The following is a 12,759-nucleotide window of genomic DNA, read 5'->3' as shown; positions in this document are numbered from 1 at the left end:
ACATGATTAATCTTACTATAGAGCTATATTGTTATATCTTATAACATCAAGTGATTTGATGTCACTTCAGGCCTTTTACTGAGAATATAATGTTTGAAATGCCAAAGAGAAAGAAACTGACATTAAAGACATAAGCTGATGAGAAACCGTCAGCTTCAGAATTAAGTCTGTAGCTTGAGAGTGACATTGTTTATTACACTCCATCTTGAGAAACTGGGGAAAACATAGCTGAAGAATCTAACACAACAGTCAAAAAACACAGAATCCTGGCTGGTTAAAAATGTCAAGGTACGTAAAGAAACTATAAGCATTGTGCAACTAAATTTAGTAGAATTTTAATAACATTTTCTTCAGCATAAAAACTTTGTCTGGGGGTTTTAAATATTTAAGCATTGAAACATGTAATTTTCACAGTTTTAATTGCTACCACATTTGGGTTTGGCATGGGACTGGTTATGTAAAAAAATAACCAAAGTCATGTGACCAAATCTTGATTTGATTTGCTAAATAAATGATAAATTCAATTGTTACTTTAGTTATAAGGGATTTGTGGAAAGCTCAGATAAATTATGGACCAAAGGAAATTTGGACATGAACGTGTACTACCAGCACTGACCTAACACATAACAACATATACATTAAATGTTAAAGTTGCAACCGATATGTTATTGTTATTCCCAGTCTTCACAAGACTGCCATGAATCACATATCTAAACTGACACGTCACAGTATGCAAATATGTAACTCAAAAGTAACTTGTGTAAGCCCATAGCCTGAAGATGACAGACAAAGGCTTAAAAACATAAAAAAAAAACATTTACTTCTAAGTCATCAAGTCATGGAGCAGAACTGAAAAACGTTAACTGTACCTGGGAGCTAAGCTGAGTCTTGATCCAGTTGAAGTAGTAGTTCAAATCACTCCCCTCCATAAGGTCTCGTCCCCAGGCAGCCAGCTTGGCAATGATCCTTGCAGCCTAATAGAGGTATTAAAACAATTAAATATTTTTTTTTACTGTCCAAATTATATAAAAGAGCATAAGTGGACACTACTTTTATTATAACAAAAGAATTAAGTGTTTAGCCATGCCTCTCTATAAACACTGGCAGTAAAAAAGGGTTGAAAAACAAGTTGTGGCATGCAATGTGTGATAGGATATCTTTGTTTTCATTTCCAACAAATCAGTCTGTCAAATTTCCACCTTGCTAGAGCTGCCCTGGTCGACTGGAGGAACTGTTGCTGTGAAATCTCGGTGCGATAAAAGCTACACCATAAAGTAAAGAACAGGACAGTCAAGCACTGATGCTCACAACACATAAAAACACAGAGATCCTGTGTAATTGGAATTTGAATATAATCATTTTGGGACAGTCTAGAGAATGGTGTGCTTCTAAACTTGTAGCAAAAAGCCAAGCTGACATCACTGTTCTTGTGGCTGAAGGGAAGCGGCCATGTTCCAAAATCTAGTGTAAAACCTTCCTCAAAGAGCACAGTATGCTACAGCAGTGCAGGAGCAGACTATATTAATAAAGAATGAGCACATTAATAATAATATATATTTATGCCAGCAGTAATATTACACCTTACAGTAAGCTTAGTCATAGCCCAAACTGTTAAGCATATAAGGATTATTCATTTGAGACAAATAACAGACAAGCATATGAGGTGTGGAGTTCTTACGGGTCAATATAAATTAAAATCAAATCCAAAATCTCAGTCCAGCACAGCATGGTTCGTTTCCTGTTCAAACAAACCTGATTAAACTCATTTGTTTATTGTCAGGTTTAGTAGATATGTTTGAGCAGCAGAATCACAGATGTGCCAGACAATGGGCATCCAAAACCAGAACTTAAGAGCTCTGGCATACTAGGGAAAGGGCTGGAGAGACTGCAATTACATGTCATAGTACAACGTACAACGAAATGTGTTTTCCGCATTTAACCCATCTGTATCAGTGAACACACAAACACACACTGGTGCACTAGGTGATGTGAACACACACCCAGAGGCAGGCAGCTATTCCCGGTGGCCGGGGAGCAATTGGGGGGGGGGGGGGTATGGGGGGGGTCAGTGCCTTGCTCCAGAGCACTTCAACCATGGATGTTCCTGTCAGTCCTGGGGAGCGAACCGGCGACCAGTACTTTAGAATTGGGGCTAGCAACTGCATTACTCAAGGTGTGCAAATTGCTATGGGTTGGTGAACCTAACTATAGGGTTTTTAAAAGTTAAACAGGATGGGGGGGGGGGGGGGTGTTTAGGTTTACAGGTAATGTTCTGGCTGTGTGTCATGTGTCAAAATAAACAGAAAAATACATTTCTCTCAAAAATGTATTTGCATTTATGAGACCCTTGTAACATGTCAGCTTCTGTTCATACTTCGAAAGTATTGTATGCGGTTTTATGCTGTGTTCTTTTTTTGCCAGCTGTAGTTTTAGTCTCTGCCTGGGCGTCCACATCAGTGAGGACTTCGCATGGACATTGAACACCATGCAGCTGGTCAAAAAGTCTCAGCAGCGGTTGTATTTCCTGAGGCGGCTGAGAAATGTCACCCAGAATCCCCAGAAATTTTTATAGCTGTGTCATCGAAAGCCTCCTGACCAGCTGTATCGCCGTGTGGTACGGCAGCACGACTGTGATGGACCGAAAACGCTTGCAGAGAGTGGTGAAGACTGCTGAGAAGATCACCAGGACTCCACTACCCTCTCTGCAAAGCATCTACCACAAGAGAGTCCGCAGGAGAGCTGCCTCCATTCTTAAAGACCCCATCCACCCCCAGCATGGACTGTTCACACTTCTGACCTCAGGCCGGAGGTACAGAAGTGTCAAAAGCAAGACCACTAGGTTAAAGAACTCTTTCTTCCCCACTGTCATCAGACTCCTGAACCTACCTCAGAAATAACCCTGTATTCTACTGTCAACATGTTTACATCCCTCTGTCATTTACTGTCACACAAACGATTGTTTCTACTTATTGCTGTTTGTGATTGTAGCACTCGTTCACTTTACCGTTCACCTATGTATATAATCTCAGTGAACTTTGCACTTTATTAGTTATCTAGTTATTCGTTGTATTTTCTCTTTCAGTTGGCATTCTTGGAGCAAAGAAAGAATTTCATTGTACATGGAATCTGTTCCCTACTGTGCAAATGACAATAAACTCTTTGAACTTGAACTTAAAGTTTTTTTTTTACTTAAAATATGTTTTAGTTTTAATCTCATTATAGTAATTTCATCATTAATGTTGGTTTTAGTCTAGTTTAAGTTCATTAAAACTAAAAAATAGAAATAAATAAATCATAAAAATAGCTTAAATGTCATGGTACATTTAAAAAACATTAACATTCAAAATTATGGTTGGAATATTACTAGCTAAGTTTAAAGTGCCCTGCAGAAAGCAATTAAAACTGAGGCAAGAGTGGACTCCAAATGTTTTATCTCAATGAATCATTGGCCAACAGTTGATACAAGCGGCTCCCCTATGCTTGAGGAAAACGTTTTGGGAGTTGATGCTTTACTAAAAACATTGATACCATTAAAAGATTTGCTGCAGTGGGACAACTCTGGAACACAACTTTAAAAATAACTTTGTATACTTCATAGCAATATCTGTCCAATGTCACAGGGCTGTGAGAAAGAGATTTTTTTTATAAAATTTTATAGTGTCAACTCATATCGTTTTAATTCAGATACCGCAGTAAATTAAATTCAGAGTGTTGTTAGCAGCAGCTCTGAGAAGCAGAAAAGATGAAATGTGAACTCGCAACAGCAAAATATAGAGCTTTTTAATGGAGATTTTTTTAAAATATGCTTTCAAATCCGAAATAATTCATCGAATTTCAGTCTGTTATTATTTATTCACAAAAAGTGCAAAAATATTTAATTATAGTTCTCATCTTTAAATCACTTTTATTTCGTTCTTGTCTAGTTTTTAATGTGAAAAACAGGATCATCAACATATATATTTTGTCATCGTTTATGTAAACGAAATTCAAACTAGTTTCACGTAAGTAAATCCTTGGACAAGGATTTCCATTTCATGTTCACACTGAATGCCTTCCATTTTAATTACCAGTGAATTCCTGGGTAAACCTCCATATCTAAGAGGGTGAATGAGTTGAACCACAGGTAACAATGATGTTCATAAAACTGAGAAAACTAACATGTATCTGTTGAGTATTTGATAGATTTCAAAATTTCTTTGATGAACCCCAACGCTTCCAGAGTTTGGTGGGTGGCAGTTTCCATAAATTGCATTTTCTAATGTTTTATTTTTCAGTCTTTAGATAATTTCTTCATAATGAATGACACAGCAAGTATTAGCACTACCCGTTTGTAGTGGACTGGTCCAATGACTAATTACTAGCCACATCCTGCTAGCATTTGAAATATATTTTCATAATCACCAGGTATAAGACACAGCAGTGAGGGAATTCAGAGCTCCACTAATGTCCCCAGTGTGACATTTACACAGCGGGGTGAAATGTAGCCTCTTTCATTAAGAGCCGAGGTGAGGACGGCTGAAGGGATCAACACCATCTTTTTTAAGGTCTCGCTGCACCTCAGCCCCCTGCCAATTCCGTCTGTCCAGAGGCTAATTAAGCCGTGACGAACACCTCTGCTGCAGACTGCGTGGAGCAGGTGCCCTTGAAAGTAGAGGATTCACAAAAATCATTAAGCTTTTAATTGAGTGTTTAGAGAGATGCCTGTGATGAATTATTGATGAACTGAGCTATAATTAGTGAACTCTAATCAGAGGCTTAGGGGTAATGCCAATAAGTAATGGGCAATTGAGCAGAAAATTAATGAAAATGGCCACTCCAGCCATTTTTGCTTCTAGTTAACAGCAATCTTCCTGTAAATGATTTTTTTAAACCTGTAGGTACATGTATTAATAGCAACACCTACGGCCTTCGTGTTCTTATTTATCTCGCTGGAAAAAAACATGAAAAATGCAGAAAAAAAAGAGAAAACCTGTTTTTAAAATTAAACCTATTGCTGGACTTTGCTCAAACCAACATTGGTGAAATTATGAAAGCTCTGATCACCTAATAGCATGAATAAAAAAAGGCAGTGTGACATTAGTAGGGGGAAAGCAGCCACCATGTATTACATGTAATTTTTTTCCAAAGCAGTGAAGCGGTTTGAACTCGTCTGGTACACTATGTGCTGGCTGCTGAAAAGAACTCCTCAAGTTGTTTGCTCTGTGATCTCTCCCTGACTGCAAATGGTCCACGTCACACTGTCATCTGTGTCAGCGCACTGAGCTGGTCTCTAACAGTGCTGGCTTAAACTGACAAATGCTGATTTCTTTTCATGCATATGTTCAACAGTGGGTCCTGCACTAGCTTATCTTCCCTCAGTTATTCTATCTTTTGAAGTTTACATTCGGCTTAAAAAGAGAATGTTTAAAGAAAGACGTTGAGAAAGACAAACTGCCTTCAGTGTAGGGCCTCAGCAGCACTCAACAAATTTAAAGGTGGGAACATTGAATAAACTACAGAGAGCATTCTTTAATGCTCTACAACAGGGGGTCACAAATAGGCGGACCGCGGTCCAGGTCCGGACACTGTCCTATCCGGACCTGGACATGTAGATGATAAACCATTAAGAGCTGTTTAATTTTTAAGAGTGTTTGTTTAAAATGGTGTGACTCTTCTATTCATCACGGTTCAGATTTAGCTCTCCAGGAAATTACAAGAATAATCACATGGTTTCTGCATATCACATGAGGCCACTCAGCCAATCAGATCTGTGCATTATGATGAGCGCTGTGACTCAAATGAGTGACACACACAGTCCAGGGCTCCAAACACTGCTGTCCTGGGGCCAGTGAAAATAGCCCAAGGGACGTGATAAAAGCTTTTTTGGGACACTTTTGGGACGAAAGCTGTTGTGCGACTTAAAACTAGAAACTTTTATAATAAGGGAAAGATTACCGGTTGAAATTCCCATAACTCTGAACATGGATTCTGTTTATGGATAAAGTCCAGTTCTTCAGCATAAAGAGCCAATCAGCTTGGTGTTGATGAATAAAGTCCTGCCTTTCAGCAATAAGAGCCAATCAGATTGCTGGTTATGGAAAAGCAGTAAAGTCAACTGCAACTACAAAAGTCATTAGAGAGTTTATTTAAAACGCTTGACTGATGGCAATACTGAGGCAAAGTCAGAGAAATTTGTAAAAGCTATAAAGCTCCACACTTTGGAATTTTCATTTTCAGCCTTTTTTTAGTTTGAACATTTTTAGTCTCTAACAGCAGAGTGAAACCTAAAGAATGTTAGTGTCATGTTGGAACATTTTATGCATGGTTTTGCCACAAATTTGACAGAGATTCAGGACTTTAAAAAGGATTGATTTAATGTTGGGCGGCAGGTCGTGTTGCAGTCACACAGCTCCTGTTTTCAATTCTCTGTTACTTTCTTTGTGTTTGCTGCTACTTAAAATTATAATAATGAGTCATTGCCCATAAATTTCCTAGTGACACAGTTATATATGCGGAGGGTCAGATGGCAATGATTCTAAATGCAGTGATACATTAAGGATGAACAGGAACTGTTTACACAAATGGAAAAAAGCTTATGTTCTTTTTACCAGGACAGATAAAGAGGAAGGAAGTATTAAGCAAACTAGAAAATCAGATTTTACAGCTTCTGGCCTCAAGTGACAAACTTGGGTGTGTCTCCTGACTCTGATCTGATTTACTCCTGACCTTTCAAGCACGATCAATAACATCAGTAAGGCTGCTTTTTCCTTCATCTCAGGAGCACAGCAAAAGTTACACTTCACTCCCACTGAGAGACGATATAAGCTGACAGTTACGACCTTTAGATTTCATAAAGTCACATTGGAAACGTACTTTCTTTGGATACAAGTCAAGAACACCGCCCCAGGGTTAAAAAGCAGCTCATTACACACTTCATGATGTTATGTATCATTAGATCTTTCTGCTGTTGGAAGCATAAGCAAGGTGGGGTTTTTTGGTTCAGTTTCACTGATGTAATATCAAGTATCATTAGTCGTTTTAGCCTTTCACAGACTAAAACGTGTTTTTAAACACTACGCCTGCAGCAATATGTATTTTACTGATGTGAAAGTAATATCCAAGCCTTATTTGCCAAGTGCAGTGACAGTGTAATCCTGTGGTTACAACAATTCAACAGTGCGTAACAGCCTACCTGCTGAAATCCTTAAACGTTATCATTAATAACCATTTATGAAATCATTGGGAATCACAGTAGGAATTGTCATTTAGAACTTAATTCCTGCCTTTAAAATGCTCACAAAATAATGTTATGCATTTTCCAAGACATGGCTTCAAGTGTGAGCACCAGATGCTACTGATTGATTTCAGCTGATGGATGTCTAGGGTAAATGAAGATGCCTGAGCTCACCTTCACCTTTCCAGCTTATTGGCTTCAGGTGATTTTTGGCAATGACTAAATGGAATAATAAAAATCTGTTTGTTGCGCCTGCACAGCACCAGGGAGACTAATGCTGGTAAAGGAACAGAAATTAGTAAATATGGCCAAAAAAACTTTGCAATTGCTTCACCATCTGGAGACAAAAATCTAATTAAACTAATTATGTGGCATCAACTACCCCTCAACCCACGTTCCCCCTGCCCTACCAGAACATGTTGGTTCAGAACAGTTCATGTTGGGAAACCCAGTCCTGTTTCATTTGACTTAATGTCTGGGTAAATAACTGCCATTTTAATGAAGTTCTTAGAACACAATCACCAACAGAAAATATTTCTGTTGAGTAGCTACAGTAGAGGCAGTTTGTTCATTTGCCTGAGCTCTATGAATTACTCACTCTAGCTAGTTCAGTACATGCCCAGCTATGACTTTACAGAGGGAATTTAATATCCACACAAACACTCTCTGCTCATTAACAACTGAGTTTTCCCTGTGCTGGATTTGATTTAGCCTGAAACAACTTGTTGCTTTTCCCACACACACTCACAAGGTCATAGACAGGACTTAATCTGTTCTACAGGTCCTCATTTTACCACCATCTATAAAATCTACAATTGGCATTTCAGTTCACATTTACTGACACTACCAATAAGATTTCCATCTCTTTGCCTTGTAGAATGTCTCTTTCTGCAATATCTAAGGGTTGACACTTACTTTTTCTACTGCTCTTAAAACTTCTACCTTCTCATCTGTTTCATAAAGCTCCTGTCCTGAAGAAATCCTGTCTCTCTACAGTGCCGGCATTTACTCAGGATCAAGAGATTTGGGGGTAAAGCAACCAAAGGAGGTGGAATGCAGAAATGCAGGCTTGTTGTGGAAATTGAGTCTCTCCCAGGGGCAGAATTTATGACTTAGCATCATAACATAAGTCCAGAGCTGACTGACGCGGAGATCATTTACACTTGAGACACATTTCACTTGAAGCTTAAATATTTTGGTTAAATTGAGGAATCCCCAATGTATAACTTACTGAAAGTTACTGAAAGGGAAGCGAGCCAGGACAAGAGCTACCCTATCCCAGCTTGGACCTAGGAGAGCAATAAAAGAAGGATGCGTCGTGGCCCCAAATCACCAAATGCCTTCACCGTTTACCTTGTTTGTCTTGTGATTTTTTCAAAAGTTTTCAAACACCAAATTAACAGTTTCCTCTTTCAATCTCTATGCCTCAGATATGAGATATTCTACTCATACTTCAGCTCTCCAAACTAGGGTTAAGCAGTATACCGATAATAACGTATACCTCAGTTTCTTAAATTTTGGACAGTATCTCAAAATGAGGGCAGTATTTATGACGTGTGTGTGGTATGTCTAATTTCTGTTCTGTGTCTTTTAAGTACAAGGTCATAAAGTTCATTCACGTGCACTGAAGAGAGCCACAGGGAGGGGGAGTTGTTGTAGGACTGGTGATGTCACATTCTGAAAACAGGTGGAGAAAAACACAAGCCCAGTAGCCCGCTGCAGTTGTGAGTTTATCGCTGAGTTTGGGTTAAAAGAGAGATGAACAAAGCTGAAAACATACAAAATATTCAAAAAGACCCTTCACTCGACTCTGTGCTCACAGGTATTTGGCTTTATCTTCTGTAATATCCATTCTTTAAAAATCTCAGCCATGATGCTGCTATACTTGAACACGTAGCTTACATTGAATAAGCTCCTGGAGAGAGTTGAAACCACACAACTACAGTGTGTCGTGTCTAAAAAGTATATTTGGACCTTACCTCAATTCATCTTTTACTTAGTATCAGCCAAATAAACTTAATGTGTGTAAACTTTTGATTGCAGTTTGTTGTTCTTGGAAAACACATTCTACACAAGACATTTAGTCACTGGGCATTAGTCATTCATAATCTATAACCTTTCACTAGGTGATAACATTCGCCAGCACGGCCTTCCGTTTTATTGCCACACGGATGATATTCAGATACATATTTGCAAAAAAAAACCTCTGTGATATTAATATCCTGTATCCATGACATCAAACTCTGGATGCATTTTAAAGTATTAAAAATGAATCCCATTTAAACTGAAATTGTACTTCTACTACTATTTGACCCTTATTCCATAGTAAGAATTTCCGATTTTAGAGTTAACACAGATGGAGTGACTCTTCCACAGAAGTCTGCAAATAGGCTATAATTCTTGCTCCCATTCTCTCTTTTGAAAACCGCATTAAGTCTCTGACAAAGACAGTGTATTTTCATCTCTGTAACGTGGCATGTCTTCAGCCTCTTTGTAGCATGACAAACTCTGGTCCATTCTTGCATCTTCTTGCCTCCTAATTTTTATGAATCACTCTTTATCAGGCTTCTTTGCAAAATCCTACATCCCCTGTAATATATTCAGAACTCAGCAGCTAGAATTCTCTCTCATATTAAAAAAATCTGCTCATCTCTCCTATCCATTTTCCAGCTCCCTGACCCCACACAACACAGTGCATTTGGTTTAAATGCTGATGCTTACATATAAAGCCTTACATGGTTTAGCTCCGACTACTTACCTGAGCTTTTACAGCCCTTACAACCCTTCTGGCGAGCTAAGTTCACCTGGCACTCGACTTCTTAGAAATATCAAAATGTAGACCACTCAATATGGGGGGAGGATCCTTTAGTGTCATGCTGTCAAGCTTTAAAACTCTTTACCTCTACCTTTTCGACTCTGTCCTTCACTTCTGTCCTCCTTCAAAACCCACCTCAGAACATTTCCATTTTCACAACACTTCAACTGTATTAACCCTGCTTTTTTAGTTGTTTAAAAAACACTTGCACAACAACATAATGGTTGTAAAAGGAGCTATAAAATGCAACTAATTATAATTATTATTTTAATTATGGAATTTGTGGTGGTGGTCGGGGGTTAATTAACTCTTTCCCTCTAACTGTAGTAATGCCAACTCACCATGTGAACAGTGAAGAGGTCCTGTCGATTCAGCATAGGAAGAAAATAGGACCATGCTGTGTTTTTGGTCTTCTTGGCATAATCAAAGAAAATGTTGACCCTCTGGTGGTTTTCCTGCATTTGAAATGAAAGAGTTATTATCTCTGGTTTGAAAGGAAAGAGTTTATTATGTTTCCCATCTTTAACGTTCACATGTAATCAACTGATTCAGATACGACCAAAGGTCATAGTTAATTAAACCAGCAAATAACAGTCACCATTCAAGTCAGCTAGGGTTTAATGATGGGAAACACTGCTTTGCTTCCATTCAGATGCTTGCAACAGTCCTGCTGTTTTTCAGGCACTAAATCATGACATCTGAGACCTGCTCAACCTTTAAGAATTTGTAACAATTAAGGAATGAATAGCCAGGAAAAAGAATCCTAATTTCCTCAGTATTCCCGAGGTGGATGCTTTAACTCAAGAGACCTAAAAGCAAAGCCTTAGTTTGGGCTTCTAATTAGTCATTTGCATATGAATTCTCCTGCTTTTTAAAGTGGATATAGCTATGAGAGAAACCTCACGTACGCCACTTCACTTAAAGTCTATTGAGTGTTTATGACTTGAATCGATTCAGGTGCCAAAAACTAAACACAGCAAGAGTCTAGTATCATTTCAGCAGAGAAAGATTGCAGAAAGCACTGCAGTAAGTCAAAGTGTCAGGGCCTCAGTGAGGACAAACACTGAGCTTCAGTGCAGGATGGGTTTGATTCACTTTATTGGATGTCGAAGGGCGAGGAATCATTCATCACAGTCAGCTTTGGCGAACCCTATTTATGCCACCTCCACTTTGTCAAAGTCAAAACACAACTAACTCAAGCGTCGACTTTGAGGGAGAAAACACAAAACACAGTGTTGATGCAAAGTTGAATGCTCAAACGTGAGGCAGATTTTTCTAACGCTTTGTTCAGAGCGATCTTAATAAGGAATACAGTCTGTAACAGAATGCTCTCAGCCTTGTCTGTCTCTACAGAGATTTGGAATTGAGTGAAATTAACATAGTAATTAAGTGGATCTGTTTCAAATTGGACAAAATTTCACTGATACACATTTCAGTGTTCAGACAAAGAAATAATTGCTTCATACATTAAACCTTTTGAATTAAAAATCAAAAGAAGATTTCTCATTGTTGCTGAGCTACTTTAAAGAGTGAAACTTAATACGGTATCCTACAACTTTGATCACCTTATAAATACATGTGTGTTTGTTTTTACCTGCAGAGTGTCGTCAATCAGGGTTAAGATGTACTGAACTGTTTGCTCCTTTGATATGTGGGCCATGAGATTGAGGAAAGTCTTTGCACACTGTGACAGACACATTGATATAGAATTAAAATGTTAGATATATATATATACACAAACACAAAATGATTTTGAATGTATATAAATTGTTCATAAGACAGAGCACCAACTATTTAGTAAGGCTAGGTTTTAAGGCCTACTTTGAGGAAATGTATCAATACACATTACATTACATCTACTCCACTGACATAAGACAGTCATTATCTACCTGGTGTCCTTCCTTTGTCAGAATTGCCTGCTTCTCCTCGGAATGAGCTACCTCAAACTTTTTGATGAACTCACAGTCTTCTCCAGAGATCATCTGGCCCCTGAAAGAAGGTTAAAAAACTCTCCTGAGTTAGTCCATCAATGGGTAAATGTGGGTAAATGTAGTGAGGGTTCTCAAAGACATGAATCAGTCATTTAAGAGGAAAGTGAGTATAAAGAGTCATTGACTGTATAAAGGCAGCGAAAGTGTAATCACATGCAATACACTTCAATTAAACTTGATGAGAGAAAAATCCTTGTTTTAGTGAAAATACTTTTGTAGGCTGGAGACTGAGATGGTGAAATGGATTGCAGGCATTTAGGCCAACACAACTGCAATGGCGAGGGATTATATTGCCTTCATTGAACCTAATGTGTGGGCTTTTACCACTTTTAGGCAGCACACTCTGATTCACAGCCAACTCAGTAACATAAGCAATTGTTTAGTCTTCATGTGACAGAAAAGATTAAACGGAGGGTCTTGAATGAGTATGTATACGAGTGCTGTATTATGACGATATGCTAACACACTACTCTGTGAATAGTGAAGTAAATATCAGCTCAATTTGTTCCCAATAACTGACCATATTTCGCTGGTGAATAATCGTTTACAAGCAATACTGGTACAATGGACCAATCCTGAGTACTGAAATCCTTTTGGCCATGTTCCTTTGGTCCATGTTCTAAGACATTCACGCATCAGCTGAACCTTGTATGGTTGTGCTACAACATTATAAAGCACCATTGAACATACTACTGACAGGTGGGCTCGACGTAATAAGATGATTCTCTTTAAATCAAGGA

General features: G+C 38.4%; 1 protein-coding gene across 3 annotated transcripts in view; it reads right to left on the bottom strand.

Moving 5' to 3' along the window:
- atp6v1h (ATPase H+ transporting V1 subunit H) overlaps nt 1-12,759 on the bottom strand; it is a 60,145-nt gene that overhangs the window by 33,812 nt on the left and 13,574 nt on the right. For all 3 annotated transcript variants that reach the window (XM_066681878.1, XM_066681877.1, XM_066681879.1), the window contains 4 exons: nt 11,918-12,017; nt 11,623-11,712; nt 10,370-10,483; nt 870-974 (listed from right to left, as the gene is read on the bottom strand). In XM_066681878.1, the coding sequence (XP_066537975.1) occupies nt 870-974; nt 10,370-10,483; nt 11,623-11,712; nt 11,918-12,017 (409 nt within the window). The remainder of the gene's footprint in view (nt 1-869; nt 975-10,369; nt 10,484-11,622; nt 11,713-11,917; nt 12,018-12,759) is intronic.

Source organism: Hoplias malabaricus, chromosome 9, assembly GCF_029633855.1.
Source record: "Hoplias malabaricus isolate fHopMal1 chromosome 9, fHopMal1.hap1, whole genome shotgun sequence".
NCBI classification, from domain to species: Eukaryota; Metazoa; Chordata; class Actinopteri; order Characiformes; family Erythrinidae; genus Hoplias; species Hoplias malabaricus.
The sequence above is the reverse complement of the archived record's forward strand: the minus strand, read 5'-3'. Positions and strand labels throughout refer to the sequence as shown.